General features: G+C 46.4%; 1 protein-coding gene across 2 annotated transcripts in view; it reads left to right on the forward strand.

The window, feature by feature from the left end:
* The window catches only part of GPC3 (glypican 3), a 141812-nt gene that overhangs the window by 68968 nt on the left and 55829 nt on the right, over positions 1-17015 (forward strand). For both annotated transcript variants that reach the window (XM_015626879.1, XM_015626880.3), the window contains exon 4: positions 15555-15688. In XM_015626879.1, coding sequence (XP_015482365.1) covers positions 15555-15688 — 134 coding nt within the window. The remainder of the gene's footprint in view (positions 1-15554; positions 15689-17015) is intronic.

Raw genomic sequence — 17015 nt, forward strand, 5'->3', positions numbered from 1 at the left:
GTTCCTGACCCCCCTGCCATGGGCAGGGACACCTTTCTCTACCCCAGGTTGCTCCAAGCCCCATCCCCTCTGGCCTTGAACATTTCCAGGGATGGTGCAGCCACAGCTTCCCTGGGCACCCTGTGCCTCCCCACCCTCACAGTCAAGAATTTCTTCCTGATAGCTAATCTAAACCTCTGTCAGCTGAAAGCCATTCCTCCTTGTCCTATCACCCCATACCCTTGTAGTATGTCCCACTGAGCTCTCTTGGAGCCCCTTGAGGCTCTGGAAGGTGCAGTAAGGTCTCCTGGCAGCTGTCTCTTCTCCAGGCTGGAGAACCCTAGCTCTCAGCCTGTCTCCAGAGCAGAGATGCTCCAGAGCTCTGATCAACTTTGTCACCCTCATTCCAACACGTCCACGTCCTTCTTATCTTGGGGGGCTTTGGAGCTGGAGGAAATACTCCAGGTGGGATCTCACTAGAGGGGAGTAGAGGGACACAATCCCCTTCCTCAGCCTGCTGCCTATCCATTTTTGATGCAGCCCAGCTGCCCAGCCCCTCCTGCTCCCCTTGCAGTTGTTTGGGCAGCTCTATCTGCAGAGCATTGCCTAGAAAGGAAAGAGAAGGGAGCTCAGCAAAATCCTTTTTTTTTCTCACTCAGAACTGATGGCTGAGTTTCTAGAAAATCCTATTAAATTGCAAAATTAAGCAGAACTTGTCAGAAGGAGGGAAGCAGAAAGGTGCCAGTGCTGTATGGGAACAGCATTCAGTTCCCACTGTGTTTGTCCTCTGAGCATATCCCTCCTGCAAACACCTTTAAAAGACTGTTTAGGTCTGGGTTAACCAGGTTATGCAGCTGTGCTGCTCTGGAGGTGATGCCATTGTGCTGGCTGGGTTTGATGCTGTCCCAAAGCTGAAGGGGTCACCTCACCAGGCTCAGGGAGAGTGCTTGGTGTGAACCCAGCTCTGATGGCCTTGGGAAAGAGCCTGGCATCAGAGTTAGGAAAACTGGAGCCCTGCTTCCCTAGATTTTTAGGGAATCCTAGCAGGGAGTTCATGAACATGTTGTAAAGATAACCAGGTACTTTGGCTGACTGTAGCACCACAGAAACATTGCTGCAGTGTGTGTTCAAAACAGCACTTCCAGCAGATACACAGAGTTGAAAATCAAGAATATGTGAATAAAGGGATTTTTGGCACCCAGGAATGAAAATATCCCTCGTTGCCATACGCAGTGATTCAGTACATTTGTGAGCAGAGTAATGCCAGGCTGGTTTTCCCCAAATACTGCCCAGGAGCTGCTTTTGGGGCCATCTGACCTGGTGACTTGCTGGAAGCTGCTTTGCTCAGCAGGTTGCACTGGCAGGGAGCTCCGGTGAGTTTTCCTATCTGCTAATGGATTTTTCTGTCTGTACTAGAGCTGGCAAGAGATTTGTGGGGAAAGCTTTGAAATCACAGCGCTGTTTGCGAAGTCCTTCCCTCTGAGACGCCGAGATCGGTTTCTTTGTACTTTTAATGTGGGTTGCTTTTTGTTGGCATCACTCCTGGGAGAGTCAGCTGGATGTACAGCCTCTGTATTTTCAAGTTCTTTATTGGCAAAGTTTAATCCTCAGGCTATTCTCTAATACTCACTGGTAGCTAGCTCCATTTTTCACTTAAAGCTGGAAATACAGGTGAAGTTTGGGTTTTCAGTGATCTCAGATCCCCTCAGAACTATCCCAAGGTGTGTGTATTGTGTATTTTGTTATCCATTTTGTGATAAGCAGTGTAAGGTGCCTGATAAGCGTGTTAAAGCAAGCATCTGTTCCCCCTGCAGGATGAAAATAAACCTTATTATGAGGGCAGTATCAGCAGCATTCCCATTCCTGTGGAAAGACCTTGGGAGTACCACGATTAGTTGTCTGAAGAGATTTCAGATAGTAAAGATCTTCTGACACTTGGGGGAAGCATATGGCAAAGCACTGAATTTCAAGGTGTTGATTTTAAGCTAGAAATCCCCAAGTTGGTGGCTTGGCTGGTGCCAAAAGAATAAGGGCAAAAGTTATTCATGCCTGCACTTTTGTAACCCTGTGTCAACAATTCTGATCCAGCTATTTTGGCACACTGCTGCAGGGCTTGAATCTCTGGTTTAGTATTCAAATATGCAGTAGCAAATTAAGGGCCTGCATCTCATTCTTGGAAGGGACTTTGGCATGAATGCTTTTGAGCATCACTTTCCTCTCTAGGGGAGTGAGACTCAGAGGTTATCCTCAGCCTAGTGCAAGCTTTACCTCTTGTCTGGCCTGGGGAGGGAGACCATTGGTGTCACAATTGATTAATTAATTCACTGCTAGCAAGAATTTTGCCTGTGAGGATGCAGGGTAGCACGTCTTTGGTCAGGGTTGTCCTTTTCCAGTGTGGGCAAAGTGGCACACTGGTGTCCCCTTCTGCTTTCCCTGGTGGCCTGGCAAGGCTTTGAGTCAATTTATCACTGAATTGGGTCTGTGTGAAGCAGACTGAGTGTGTGGGGCTCTGCTGGCTGGAAACAGTGGCCAGTGATGCTCAAACCCATCGCTGCAAAGCCAGAGGAGGTGGCACTGAACATCAGCAGAGGTTTAATTTAAAAATAGCATTTGATTTTGCTTCTGTCTGTAAATTTTTGTATTATACTCTTCTTTTTTGTTCTTCCTTTGTCCTTTTAACTGGATGTGTTCTGGCCTCTGAGATGTGCCATTCCAAGGGAATTTGCAGTGAAGCCTTTTTTTTAAATAAAAAGTAGCAGGTAGCTGCTGACAGTGCCCCTTTCTCCCTGCATGCACACACAGCAGCACGTGGAGCATCCTCTGACAGCGTGTTTGATGTCCAACCCAACTTTGCACTGAAGATCACAAGAGTCTGTTTGTTGACTTCAGTCTTGAGACAGATCACTCGGCTGGTGGCAACTTCATCCCCACTACTCTGCAGCTTAAAAAGAGCTTTTTAAGGGTGGGAATATCACTGAGCACCCACTGAGCCTGGCTTGATCTCCCTACAGATCAGATGTTGGCTGCCTTGCAAGTGAGATGCACACAGGTTTGTGTGTGATGGGATGTCTGCATCTTTTCCAAGCTGAAGTCAGAACAAGCCTAAAGACTTCATGCAGAGTAATTACTGGTTCTGTTTAGCTGTCTGTGTGTACTGTGGCTTGGTGTGTTCCTTGTTCTGGTGGAGGAGCTAATTTGTTGTTTTGCAGCTGGCTCCTGAGTGTTTAAAAAGGTATTTGGTTCTGAGATGCACTGGCATCAGTACAGAGAACTCCCAGAGTTAGTGGGGCAGGATACAATCCTAACAGCTGGAAATGAGGTTACACAGCTTTGCAGTGTTTTGCAGCTTTCTTCACTTCACAGGACAGCTTTTTTTCCTCATCTCTTTTCTTTTTCCTGGCTCCCATCACAGCTGGCTTGGACAGCTGGACCTGGGATGCTTTGGGATGGAGGAGAGGAGGGAGCTGGTGATCATGCCATGCAAAGCATTGAGGGAGGGGTATGGGGTGCCTGTTCCTTCGCCTCTGAGCTTCAAGCTTTGAAATTTCAGGCTGTCTGATTTTTTTAATAAATTGTAATGGTCAAGGATGTAATGGGAGGTCTTGAAATAGATTGGATTTAAGCAGAAGAAAACTGAGTTTCATTCTGAACCAAAGATCACAGCATCAGAAAGTTCCCTCTGGGTGTCTTGAGGCTTCCTCTTCGTCAAAAACTGCAGCAGAGGTGCTGGCCAGGGAGGAGCTGCCCCTCTGAAAGGGGAGGGCTGGGGAACAGCCCTTTCACTGGGGCTGTATTTGCAAATGAGCTTTGCAGCTGAGCTTCCTTCAGAGTTAAACCAGCCTCATGCTCTGGGTCCTTGCTGAGATTTAGATTGGGTTTACCTGAAGGATGCTACAAGCTGGTGCATGACAGAAAAAGGAGACTGTTAGGTCTGGGCTGATCCCCCTGGCTTCTGAGGAGCCTGCAGAGAAGTGATATCCATGGCATGAACTGTCTTTATTCTTATTTAACTCGGTCCCTCCAGACGTGCCATTGCCCTGTACACTTATAGTGGAATGGTGGAGCTGCCTGTGGAATTCTCTGTCAAAACTGCCCACACATCTTTCTTTTACCAGAGAGATTAAACCCCAGAGCATCAGCCCTGCAGATATGGCTCCCTGCTTGCTGCCCAGGCTGCTGCAGCCTCCTGCAGCCCCCATTAACATAGATGCTTTATTAGCAAAATACATTCTGGCCCATTTCCTTTCCTGAAGATTTTTATCCTTGCTTAGACCCGCAGCTTTGCAACACCAGAGCTGTGCTCACCAATATCCATCTCTCTATGCTTTTTACGCTAAACCCTCTTTTGGCCTCATTATCCATGACTGCAGTTTCCACTCAGACCTCCATCCGGGGTCATTCACCGGGCATCCTTCATCTTAACAGCGCTGAGTTTACTTCCAGTGACAGTAACCCCCGTGAGTGTTGCTGCCTTAAAACCAGAACTATCTCTCCCATTAGCAATGCTGATGAATGAGCCAAGAACAAACCAGAAACTTAAAAGAGACCCTCTGCAAAGCAGAAATAGTGCCCAGAGCTGCCCGGGCGGAGCAGCGGTGTTTTGTTTTGTGCTGGAGAGGATGAGGGCTTGGGTTGCAATCAGTGGTTTGCTTCATTTTGAATTCTCTGCCTGTGTGTGGTGCTGTGAGTTATATCATTTTTGCATCTTACTGTAAAGTGGCTTTGAGGTAGCAGGCATGAAAGATGCTAAATACATTTCTCCGGGAAAAAAATTTCAACAAACAATTCAGGCAGATTTTTCATCCATCTGCTGCAGCAGTGCACCCCTCATTGCTGGGTCCTCACTGCCTTATCAGGCTACTGCAAAAAACAACTGGTGGCCTTTTCCATCCCTACCTGTTGTGTTGTCCCACTAATGAGCCCCCGAGGGCACGGAGCCTGCTTTCAGTAGGCGAAGTTTGCTGCTAACTGCATTATTCTTCCAAAGATTTGTTTAAGCAAGAACAGGCTAGCTGCAGAAAACTCTGCTGATAGCCTACAGCTACTTGGGCAGAGTTATTTCTGTTTAGAAAGAAAATGAAAAGGAAAAGCAAGGCAGCTGCTGGCAAATTTTGCAATTCTTTATGCAGGTGTATCTTTCTAACCTAATCAATTTTCACACCCAATTGTCTTCCATGCTACTGGCAAAGGTTGAGACGATGCTCTGAGCCAGTGACCTGGAGAGAACCACCTGGAGAGCCGGGTGGTTACTGAGGAGAACTTGGGGGTGACTGATGTGCTCTAAGTTATGTCTTTCTAAAGTTTATTAACTCCTGGATTGGACATATTGATCTGTGTCACTGCACAAATAAACCTCATGCTGCTGCTCTGCAGAGAGCAGAGTGCAGGTATTTCTGTAGATCCCAGCTGCCTGGGATGACATCTAAGCCATCCATCCTGTGTCTCCTCCCTGAGGGACAGCCCAAAAGCCATGGAGCAGAGGGCAGGTGGGGACAATGGGGCTGCGGGAGGTGATGCTGGGGTGGCTCTGATGAGCAAACCGTGACACCATGAGCTCACTGCAGATGGACCCAAAAGGGTTTGCCCAGCAGAGGCTAAAAAACATCCTGGAAGGTCATTTCTGACCTTCATGGTGCTTCATGCACTTCCCATTGTTTGCAGCCAGAAGGAAATTCAATAGCTCTCCACCTGTAGATTTTGGTGTGAGATGTTTATTTGTTCCGTGAGTTGGGGAGATACCCAGCTTGCAGCTTGCAAGGTGATTGGAAAATAATGACAATAAACAAAAATGCATTGCAAGTGTTTAGTCAATTTTTTTTCCCCATCTAATGATCTCCTACCTCATTTTGGAATTGTTGTATATCAGTTTATCGGAATTCACTTCCCATAATCAAATACTAGTCCTCCATTTGATGCTGTTAATAAAGGTGTTGTGATAAAGTCAAATTAATTTCATTTCTGTCTGCAAAAGCTTATTGTTGAATGAGTCCCTTTAATACTTTAATCAGACATACAGCATTGTAACAAGGTTAAAAGTGCACACCGATTTCCATTATAAAGATATTCTCAATCAGGCAGAAACTAATCTAACGTTATAAGTCATTCTGTAATTCAATTGTTCTAACCACAGTACATGTAAAAACAAGATGTCTTACAACAAAGTCTCCAGAAAGCCCTGCAGATATTTATATCTTTATAGAAAGAATGATTTACATTTTCAATAAGCTTTATTTGTCTTTGGGAAAAAATGTAATTCCTTTATCGAGCAAAAATTGAATGTGAGCCTTTTTACCTTGTTTGCCATATTTTGGGTATATTATCTTGGTACTGACCCTTAATTGGATTAGGTTAGGCCTGACTGTCAGGAAGAAAATATTGCTATGGATCTGGTAGCTTCAAAACGAAGAAAAAATCAACAGATGAAGTTAAAAAAAAACCAACAAAACAGAAACAACACAGGGCCTTCCCAAGCCTTTTGTTGGCCTTGAATGGATTAATTTTACCAGCAGCTAATCTCTGCTGCATGGAGATATTTTTACTGTTTTCCCTTAATGATAATTATTATATTTCTCTTCCAGACTTTCACTGGGGAGGTCCATGGCATGGACATGGGGAAAGCCTCATGCTCCCCTTGCCAGGAGCTGCATAACGAGTGAGGCTGTTCTGAGCTTTGCTGCAAGACAAATGATTGTAATTTTTCTTCTGAAGAAATTCAGCAACTTAACTGTCGAAATTATTTGGAGAGTTCTGGTGGATCCAGCCTTGTTGTCTTAGCAGAGACTGGTGTTTGGAAAGAGAAAGGTGGATGGAGGGAGGAAAAAGTTGCTGCTGGGGGGATTATTCTTATCTGAAGGTTAAAATAAGTAGGGTGATGGTAGGGGATGGTGAGTGGGGAAGAATGGTGAGTACCAAACCCTTTGGGGTAGGCAGGGTTTCCACTCACCTTAGGAAGGGAGAAGGGCATTTTATAGTAAAAAGTACTTCATGGTGCAAAAACCTTTGGGATGGTTTATTTATTTATTGAAATAAAAATCTGAAAAGTGTTTGTGAGCATGGCCTTGCAGGCTGCAAAACAGGCATTGCCTTTTACCTGCGTGTTTTGGTATCACCAGTTACAGCAGATTTAGTGGTAAACCCTGTGCGCTCTATTTTAAATAAATATTACACTTGCTATTGGATTGCTGAGAGAGAGAGAGAGAGAACTAATTAAGGAGATGGGATATCATCAGTAAATTTTTCTTCCCTGAGATTTTATGAGCAGTAATTTGAAAAGAGCCATATTAAAGTCATTGAGGAACAAGTTAATGCTGCGTTTCTGAGAATATTGCCCTTCTACTCAAAGATTATATTAAAGAATAAACAGTGTACAGTAGCTAATTGCTAGCTGACACATTATAATGGCTTTATTCTTGCAAAATTGAATTGGTCTGGTTTAAGGAAAAAGAAGAAGGGGGAAAAGTAATGCAGTAACTTTTTAATTATTTAACAAAGTATTTCTCAAAGAATAATTGAATCTGGGCTCATGGCTGCAGGGGGGAAGAGAGTCTGGTAGGTATTGACCACATTTGCAACCCATCTGACACAGCTGCTGTTAAATACCCTGTAACAGGCTCTGACTCTGGCTTGTGTTCCAGACTGATGGCAGGTATCTGTTTTTCCTCTCTAAATTAAGCTGCTAGGAATTTATTTTTCTCGGATTGTTCCTTTCTGTAGTGCCGTAGGCACAAACATGGTGCAACATTAAAACCCACAGAAATCTGCCAAGGAAACTGATTAACCCATGGAAGGAAAATAACCAAGCTCATGACGATTGCCTGGAGCTGTCGTGCTGCCTGGCTTTGCCCACTGAGGGTGTTTTTTTAAGATCTTGGTAAAAACTGGTGATTGCTCAAACCAATTCCTTGTTTCTCAGTCTGTTAGGATGGGGTAGATTTAATTGCCTGCAATATGTGGGTCTTCTAGAGACCCATAGTAGCAATTGTGTGTTAGAGCATGCACAGAATGCAGTTGTATAATTAAACTGTATTTAGCATCCTTAGCAGAGGTGGGCTTTGCTACCTTGAGTCCTAATTTTCTATCAGGTTAGATGAATCAGTGCTAATGTTGGAATCAGCTGTTTGAATTTGGAGCATCTTCAGCTTCCTCGGGGAATCAGTCCCAAAGGCAGAGCAGCAGCCTGGGGTCAGGAGCAGCTGTGTCCCCCAGCTCTCCTCATTAGCCATGAAGCACATGGGGGGTGTGGGGCTTCACCAGGAGATGGACTCTGGGTACTGCAACCGTCTGCTCCTGAACCTGGCTTTAGTCAGTCTAACATGTTCTGGTTTTTCTGGATTTTGCTCCATCTTCCCTTTTGCTCTGCAGTAATCTTCCAGGCAAGGCTGGCTTCTCCTTCCAAGAATAAAGTCTTAGTTTGGTTGTCTAAGAAATATCAGATTGCACAGATCTAACTCAAAACCATAATGGTGCATTAGTATACTACAGGGCCCTGTTCCAGGAAATGTCTCCACATGGGAAAACTGCTTAAGTGTGTGCCAAAAATTAAGCAAATCCTTTTTTCTTGGCTCTCCCAGTTGGTTGGCTGGGCTGGGTCTGAGCCCTGGCTGGGGTTGCAGCTGCCCGCCCTGTGGTTTGCTGCCAAGGTCCAAACACCCCAACTGAAATACCAAATTTTATGTTAAATATGGAATTAACAAAAATACTGGAGCGAAAGGCTGACTTGAGAAGTTGTGCTTTAATTATATGTCATGGATTATAAAGACAGAAGGAACAACTGTGATCATTTAGTCCGACTTCCTCTCTACCTATAAATAACAATAAACAGGCTTTTGCTGAAACACAAAGCTGTTTTCTTTGGTGGATTAAACACTCCAGCCTGGGGACGCCAGAGAGAAGAAACATCTTGTTTGCATTATTTTATGTAGGTTTGAAAGGGCTCGACTCAAGCTGAGGTCATGGTTTTTTTGAGAGAAAGGGCATCCTGCTGGGTCAGTGCAAGGGTCAGGACGTGGTGGGACACGTTTGGAGGTGCCCTGGGTGCTGCAGCACGTGTGTGGTACACTGGCCATCACATCCTCCTGGGGACAGCGTGGCGTGTCCTAACAGGAGCACTGACTGCAGCTCCTCTGGTTGTCTCTTTCCAATTTAAGGCACGTGAGCCCTGACACAGCAGAGGGAAGTGCAGGTGGAAATCATCCAGCTTTGGCAATTGGCACCAAGGATTGAAACCCATAAAAAGTCCCTTGTGATCCCCACTGCTCTGCTGAGCTGCTGCACTCTCACCTTCAGGCAGTCTCTGGGGTAGAGTGGTGGTGTAACCACACCGTGTGTCAGACCTGCCAGCTGCTGCTGCTGCTCTGGCACATCCTCTGACACGTGGCTGGGTGTGGAGCACATCCTGCTCCTTGCCCTGACATCCAGTCCCATCAGTCCTCTCTGGGCCCCGTGTTTCTGCTGTGACACTGACCCTCAGCAAAATATTTTGTGATCCTCTGTATGAAGGATGGCAATCAGGACATAGAACTAGGTGATCTTTAATGTCCCTTCCAACCAAAACCATTCTAGGAGAAATTAGGTTATATTTACTTGGAAAAATGCCTCCTTAATGGCTCTGTGGTTCTGTAGCAGTTTGAAGGACCTGGTCTTCAAACCAGGTGGTGATGGCCTTCAGCACAACCTGGTCTGGTGGCTGCAGGGGTCCCTGAGTGTTTGTAGTGCAAGTTTGCAGCATGTGTTGGGCGTCACCGCGGGCACTGGTGTGACAGGCACTCTGTTATTTTAAGCATTAGTGTTTGTGTGCATTTTACACATTATAGCATTGCATTATTTAAGGGTGATGCATTATTAAACGTTCTCCTCAGCACGGAGAGTAGGTCACTTCCTCCAGTTCCTGTCTCTGCATGAGTGAGTTAGGATGCTGTCTCTTATGTAATCCTTGTAGTCTGAATAATGGAGATCGTAATACTATAGAGCTGATTAATAACATTTAGTACTCCATTAATGAGGAATTTTGTTGGAGTGTTCATTGAAGACATCTGTGTTACCATACTCAGTTTGTTCTTTCTGCTTGAGTGCCTGGAACCAGAAGAACAATCATTACTTAGTTAATAATGATGTGCTTCCTAAAATAAAGGCTTGTAAATTCATTTTTATGCCCATAATCGCATTTTTCTGCCATGAGAAGAGCGAGGGAGCTGGGAATTTTCTCTTTCCCATCTTCCTGACAAAATGTATCTAATGATTAGAAGCATATAATAAGAGTGTTTGTCCTAGCCAAATGTTTCTCCACTCCTGTTAATCAGCGTTCGTTTGAGAGCGCGGCGCCGTTTGTGGAAGGCGATGCAATCACTGGGGCAGTGTGGCAGATTTAAATCAGTAATAAAAGCCCTGGGGAAATTAACAAGACAAAACATTAACCACAGACTAAACATTAACATATATTAGCATTTTTATTACACCTGTAGAAATGGTAAATGTGCTTGGTTACTACTATTAAAAAGTTTATGTTCTATCCCACATCATCGCAATGTATATTTTTGGTTTAAGCCCTTTAGAATTTAATTAAGCGGAATTCTGTAGCAGCACTTGAGTAATAGACTTCAGGTTCACTTTTATGGTGACTTTGAAGATAAACGGGGCACAAATGCAATCTTTATAATGCTAATAAGACTTGTGATGTGTAGTGGAGCAGGTTGTTAAAAAGAATTGGGGAAGAAGCACCAATTCAAGCAGCTGCTTCATTGAGGCTTTCAGCATCACTGGTCAAACTGGGTTCCATCACTGAAGGATCCTTTAGTGGGCACCATTTGGCTCCTCCAAAGACAGCATGTCTGTGGTCTTTTGATGTTCTGTGCATGCTGCAGCAAATCACCCTTTCAGAAGCTGTGCTCAAATCAATTATAATAGTTAATCTCTCTTCAGTTTAATGTGTGGCTTCTCCCAAAGGAAACTCACGGATAAGTATAAAATGACTTATGTGAACTCCAGAGAGCAAAGGAGATTGTGGGAGGAAATCTTCAAAAATGAGGCCATCCCCTTGAGGGGAAAAAAATACTGTGTCTTCCTGGAGAATGAATCTATAAGCAGAAGAGTTCATAGAGAAGACAAATGGAAACTCCATGTTAAGTTTAAGCAAAGGTCAAATATAGCAAACTCTCCTTTAGAGCAGACTGGAGCTCCTGGGCTGAATGAGAAGTGGCAGCAGCAGGTATTTAGCAGTGTCAAATGCACTCTCTTCTTGTCCAAGGAGAAGCTGATTAGCTACTTTTATTTGGTCTTTTTTTTTTTCCCCCATCCCTTTTAAATCATCTAGAAAATTACCTTTAAAATGTTCTTACTCTTAAAAGCAAAGCTCAGATTGGCACTGAGGATCCCAGTGTGCTGCTTTGCAATCTTTCACCCCTGGATTTCCTTGCTGATGTGGCAGGTAAGATGTTTTTGCCCCGTGTGGCCACTCTGCCTCATGCCTTGGTGGCAGAGCAGGTTCATCAGGAGCCTCAGTGCTGTCAGCAGTGTCAGCTGGAGGTTTCCTCCATCAGTTTTCCTCCATCAGCTGCACTGAGGCGGTGATGCTTTGCACAGAACCTGCTACTGTGGTCACTATTTCTTTGATAATTAACCCCAGTTATCCCAGTTTGCACGGGCTGGCAGGCAGCCACATGGACCAGTGCTGTGCTTTACACTCCTGCACCAGCTCAGCTGGAGGCAGCCGTGGTGGATCTGGCCCCTGGCTGCTGGCAGTGCATCCTTCCCTGCGGTCCTCAGGCACCTCTTATCTTAAATTAATGTGGAGGCGTTAAAGTGGGCTGATAGTGCTACTCCATTAGCCCTGTCCCTGTGCTCCTCTCAAATCAATGTTCCCTCTGAAGTGGAGCCATTCCAGGCGTGCAGCTCCCGTGGGTGCCAGCTGCTTCCCACCGGGCACGGGGACTCTGCCCAACCTGGCTGGGCTCTCTCCCTCTGCCTGGAATAAACAAGTGGAGCAGTCCTCAGAAGGAAAAGTGTTCCCCTCGTGGCCTGGGTCACGCTTTCATGGAGGAGGATAATTAAATCTGGTAATTAGTGAGTTTGTTAATGAGCTGGGGCAGGTAAATTTTGCTTGGGCTGTTACAGTGTCGGTGGCTTTGGGGGACTGTAAAAGCCCAGGGCTTTGAGAAGGTTTTTCTTGCCTGGTGTCCCCTTGCAGCAGCTTTTCAGTGGCCTGGCAGATTCTTTTAAAAACAAAGTCCAACTCCTGGTGCCTAAAAACCACACTGGTATTTGATTTACTTAGTCATTTTTCTGTGGCTTAATGTGTTAAACTTCAATCTATTCTGAATTAAGGCACAGCTCTTGCACTGACTGTGCTTTAGATAAGGGCTGGTATATATTTATGATCCCCCTGGCAGCGTGGGGAACCCGAGGAGAAGAGCCAGTGGTTCTGTTCTGTCAATTTGCTTTGAATTTCACATTTATATTTGTGTGTTGGGAGGAAACCACATATTATACACTATTGCTTGATGCAAGTTTGGCAGCTGGGCTAGAGATGCTCCCTTCTTTTTGCCCTCCCTCTTGCAGACACACCACTGTGCGGGGGAGCTGACTGTCCTTGCTCCTGCCAGAGCAAGCAATACCTGGAGAGTTGAATCATCACACTTGTTTCTCCTCATGGTCTGAGTTTGTGCCTTCTCTGACTGCCATTTAGTGGCATTTTTCTTTTTGGAGCCCGCTTTAAAATGGCAATGGTTAAGAAGAGACTGGGAAGCTGTGTTCATGTGTTCCTGAGCCTGCAGTGCGGACTCAAAAAGAGGGAAAGATTGAAATAGGATTTCTGAGCTGTTGTCCTAGGACTGCTTGTGGCCCAGCAGACTTTGGCAGATGGTTTGTGAAATCCTTCCCTCCCCCAAAAAGCATACCCGATGCTGCCCCTGCAAATGAGCAGGCAATCTGTTACTTCTACTTTCGCTCACTTTATTTTAAGTTCAAATCTCAGCCGGGTTTTTGTTTGACTAAAGGGCGACAACTGTTTCACTGTGACTTCACAAGATGGGCTGCAGGGTTGGACTTTTTTCCTGAAAAGGTTAGTTGGTGCTTGCATAAATAAATAAGTAAAAACTTGCTGGAAAGTTTGAGCACTGCATCCTATCCATAAAGATTTCATCTGCTGTCCTGTGTCACAGCTAACACAATCCTGTTTGTGGTTTCATCCCACACAGGAGGGATGGCTGGGCTCGATGATCAATGATTTGACTTGATGATCAACCACTGAACTCAATGATTGTAGAGGTTTTTTCCAGCCTTATTGATTTGATGAATCTTGGGAGCCTTGGTGCCCAGACTGGGGCTGTGAGGATGCAGCTGAGCCTCAGCTCCTGTGCAGGACTTGGGAGCAGAGGGGCTGGGCTCCCTCCAGTGCTGGGTGGGGATGAAGCATCCCCACTTTGCCAGGTCCCTTTGCTGTTTGAATCATGCTCTCGGGTGCTGCCTCTGCTCACGCTGTCGCTCCAACACTCCCATTTCAGCGCCTCTGAATTCTTGGGAAAAAGCCTCGATCCTGGACTTACTCTTCTCTCAGGGTTTGATAGGTTTTGCCAGGTTTTTCCTGCTGAAAGCTGGGCTTTGGAAAGGGATTTGGGGGATTTTCACAGAGCTGGGGAGAATCAAAGGGAGTCATCACTAGCAGCAGCTTAAAATACCTGACCTTTTCCCACTTCTCCACTTTGCATGTCTGTGCAGAGCGTGGCTGCAGTGCTGCTGCTTTGTGGCTTCCTCTGTACCCACTGTCCTGGGGCTTCTGTGTATCTTGTGTTTGCCTGGAGGAGGTTTCATGGCAAGTCTCATCTCCAACTTGGGCAGAGGAAAAGCCAACAGACCCCTCTGATCATCCTGACACTCTCCTGCTGGTCTGCCCTTTGCAGGGACAGTGGCAGCAGCCAGGATAGAGAGAGCATGGGACATCCAGACCCATTCCACATCTCAGATCCCAAATGCCCTTCTCCAGGTCTCCCACTGTCCTGTGATTTCCTCCTATTCCTGTCTGCTTGCATCAGGGGACTATGTGTAAACTTTGTGAGAGGGATGAGTGCTAACAGAAAGCCCAAAAGAAAAATAGCCCAAAATACATTTTCTGAATCCCTCCCTCCCTCCGTTTTTGAAGCCTGCCAAGTGATTTAGGAAGGGCTGTAGGACTGATACATTCTTTTGCAAAACTTGGTTTTGGCAAGGCAGAGAGGAAAAACCAGGTAAGATGCTGCAGAAACCACTCCCCTGGCAGCTGCAGGAGGAACTTCTTTGGCAGAGGAAACTGCAGGTGCAGAAGGACTGGTGGCAGCATCTCTTCCCACCCTGATGTGAACAGAAACTGCAGTGCCCAGCTCCCAGGAGGTTTCTGTTTTACTCTTTGTTGTATGGCAGCCTGAGCAAACAAACTGCTGCTCTTGATAATGAATGAGGTGACATTACTAATTCATTTGCCCACCCAAATGTAGGATGTAATAGAACAGAATTAATTTCTTCTCTTTACACATCAGATGCTTGTAGCTTTGGGTGGCGGGTGTGCTTTTAACCTTTGGTCTGCAGCTTACTGGGATTGCCTTGGTTCAGTGTGGTGTGGAGATAAATGAGGTGCTGCAAGGAACAGGCATTTTATGGGTGTGTGGTTGGTCCCAAGCCTGGATGTGGATGGTGGGATGAAGCTCAGAGAAAGCGAGGGTGGTGTTAAGTGTGGTGGCTTCGTGGTCCCAGCAATCAGCCAAGCTCCTTCCACAACCCAGCACGGATGAGTCCTGCAAGAGCAGCACAGAGTGAATAAAAAGGAGACTTTCACAGTGGCAGTGGTGCCACTAAAGGGACAGATGTCCCTTTGTAGTGTCCCAGAGAAGGAAATGGTGGCAAATACATCCACAGCAGTGACTGCAGCAGAGGCCAGTGCTGGGTGAGTCTCCAGGCAGTGGCCATGTGAGGGAACTTGAACAAGGCACTTCAGATTCCTTCCCTCACTGCTGCAGCTGGTTCCCAAATCATCTGTATGCTAATGAGCTAATCTGTGCCATTAGCAGAGCCCTGGTAATCAGGGCCTCCCATGATATGACTGGGCTGTGGCTTCTGTATTTTAGGACCTGGGTTTTTTAATCAGTAGTGATGTGTATGATGCTAATCCCTGGGCATCTGCAGTGCAGGCTGTGCAGATGCTGGGCTAGCTCAAGACGCAGAACCAGGGTCTTGGGATTTTCCTTCAGAGGGGAGGTGTTTCCTACAAGTCTGCCTAGAGAGCTAGAGTGCAGAGTCTTGAGATGCTGTGGTGTCCAGGAAGGAAGGAGCAGGGAACATCTCCAGCCAGATTTGCCAGTCACAGCTGCAGCTCAGGGGTTTTGGTAGCCACAGGGGCACTTCAATGCCCCGGCATTTTGCCTGCAGCTTCCTGCATTCCTTCTGAGGGGGTGGATATTTATACAAAAGCCAGTTTGTGACCTGAGGACAGAAGTTTGCTTTCAGGTGCTTGCTGAGCTATGAGCAATGATCAGCTCATGTGCCAGTGTACATCTCAGCTGTTTTCCTGCAGTCACAACTCCTCCTCACGCTGCTGTGTTTGTGTTTTCCAGATCAGCCGGTTATGTGGCCACGCTCAGCAGAGGCAGATTCGATCAGCTAATTATCCAGAAGACCTTTTCATTGACAAGAAAGTCCTGAAAGTGACTCACATTGAGCAAGAAGAAACTTTGTCGAGCAGGAGGAGGTGAGAATGCTCAGGCTGAGTGCGGTGCCTGCTGGATGGGCTGCAGGAGCAGCCACCATATGGAATGGCCCTGTGGAAGCAGATGGAAAAGCTCCTTATTTCCCTTACCCATAAACCTGGCTCTGAGCATCAGAGCTGCTCTGTGGCAGGCTCTGAAGTGCAATGAGGCATCTTTGTGGGTTTTCTCACCTAGTGCACCCAAATTAATACACCAAATGCCTTGTCTGGGTTTCTTGGGCACCGCTATAACATCTGAAATACTCACAGGTGTAGTTATAGATAGAAATGGTCACTCCAGCCTGAATTGTTATGTGTTACACCGTGTCTAGGTAAGGGAAATGCGTTTCGTGCTTTTTATGTAGTGTTTTATGATAGTTCAGAGATGTTAACAGCCTTTTACTGAATATTTTCAAAGAAAGCAGGTGCCTCCACTGCTGGCACTGCACCCTGTGCTTCCTTCCCCGTGTAAGTAGAAGCTGTAATTAAGTGGGCTCCCACTGATGTGTCAGGGAGCAGCATCTCCCCTCTGGGTTTGAAAGCACACCAGAGATACTCAGGTACTTACTTCTGTCTTGAATAAAAGAAAAACCCCTGTGGAAGAGAAACAAGCAAGCTTGGCAATTTTTGAAACTGGCAGTAGACTAAGTTGGGTGGATTTCTCTCTGAAGACTAACAGGGCCACATTCTTGGTACGTTTCCCATGAGATACAGCACCAGGGCTTGCATTCCTCCGTTGTCTCAACACGTCGGAGGTTACACAGCCCAGACTCTGACAGAGATGTCCTTTGAAGACTCTGAAGGCTAATGAAATCTGCTGAGATGAATTACATGGGTTCATACCTGCAGATACAGAGGAGTTCCTCCCTGCCCTGCAGGGAGCTCTACTCCCCAGGAAAGTTTCCTTCTTCTCCCCAGCTGTGCTGGGGTTTGTGGAAGAGGAGCAAGGCAGTGCCTAGGATGTAAGGAGCTGAGTGCCATGGGCAGTGAGGCTCCTGCTTGGGGTTTGCTGTAACTGGTGATCCAGTCTCAGCCCATTTTGGCTTTCCAAATGGTGTTGGTAGGACCTCTGCCCCACTGTTAGGCAGGAGATGGATGTAGGAGGTGGTCCACGCAGGAGGTGACTGCCTGAAGCATGTCTTGGGTTTCTGCAGGGGGCTGTAGGCTGAATTCCCACCCTTTGGAGGGGCTTTGACTCACCAGACAAACCCTTGTTCATCTGCACGGGCAGTGACAGCCGGGTCGGTGCAGGGGATGCCCGGGCAGGGTGTGCTGCGGTGGTCAGAGGCAGGACCTGAGCATCCCTGTTCCTCCAGGGGCTGTGGCTGTC

Source organism: Parus major, chromosome 4A, assembly GCF_001522545.3.
Source record: "Parus major isolate Abel chromosome 4A, Parus_major1.1, whole genome shotgun sequence".
Taxonomy (NCBI): Eukaryota; Metazoa; Chordata; class Aves; order Passeriformes; family Paridae; genus Parus; species Parus major.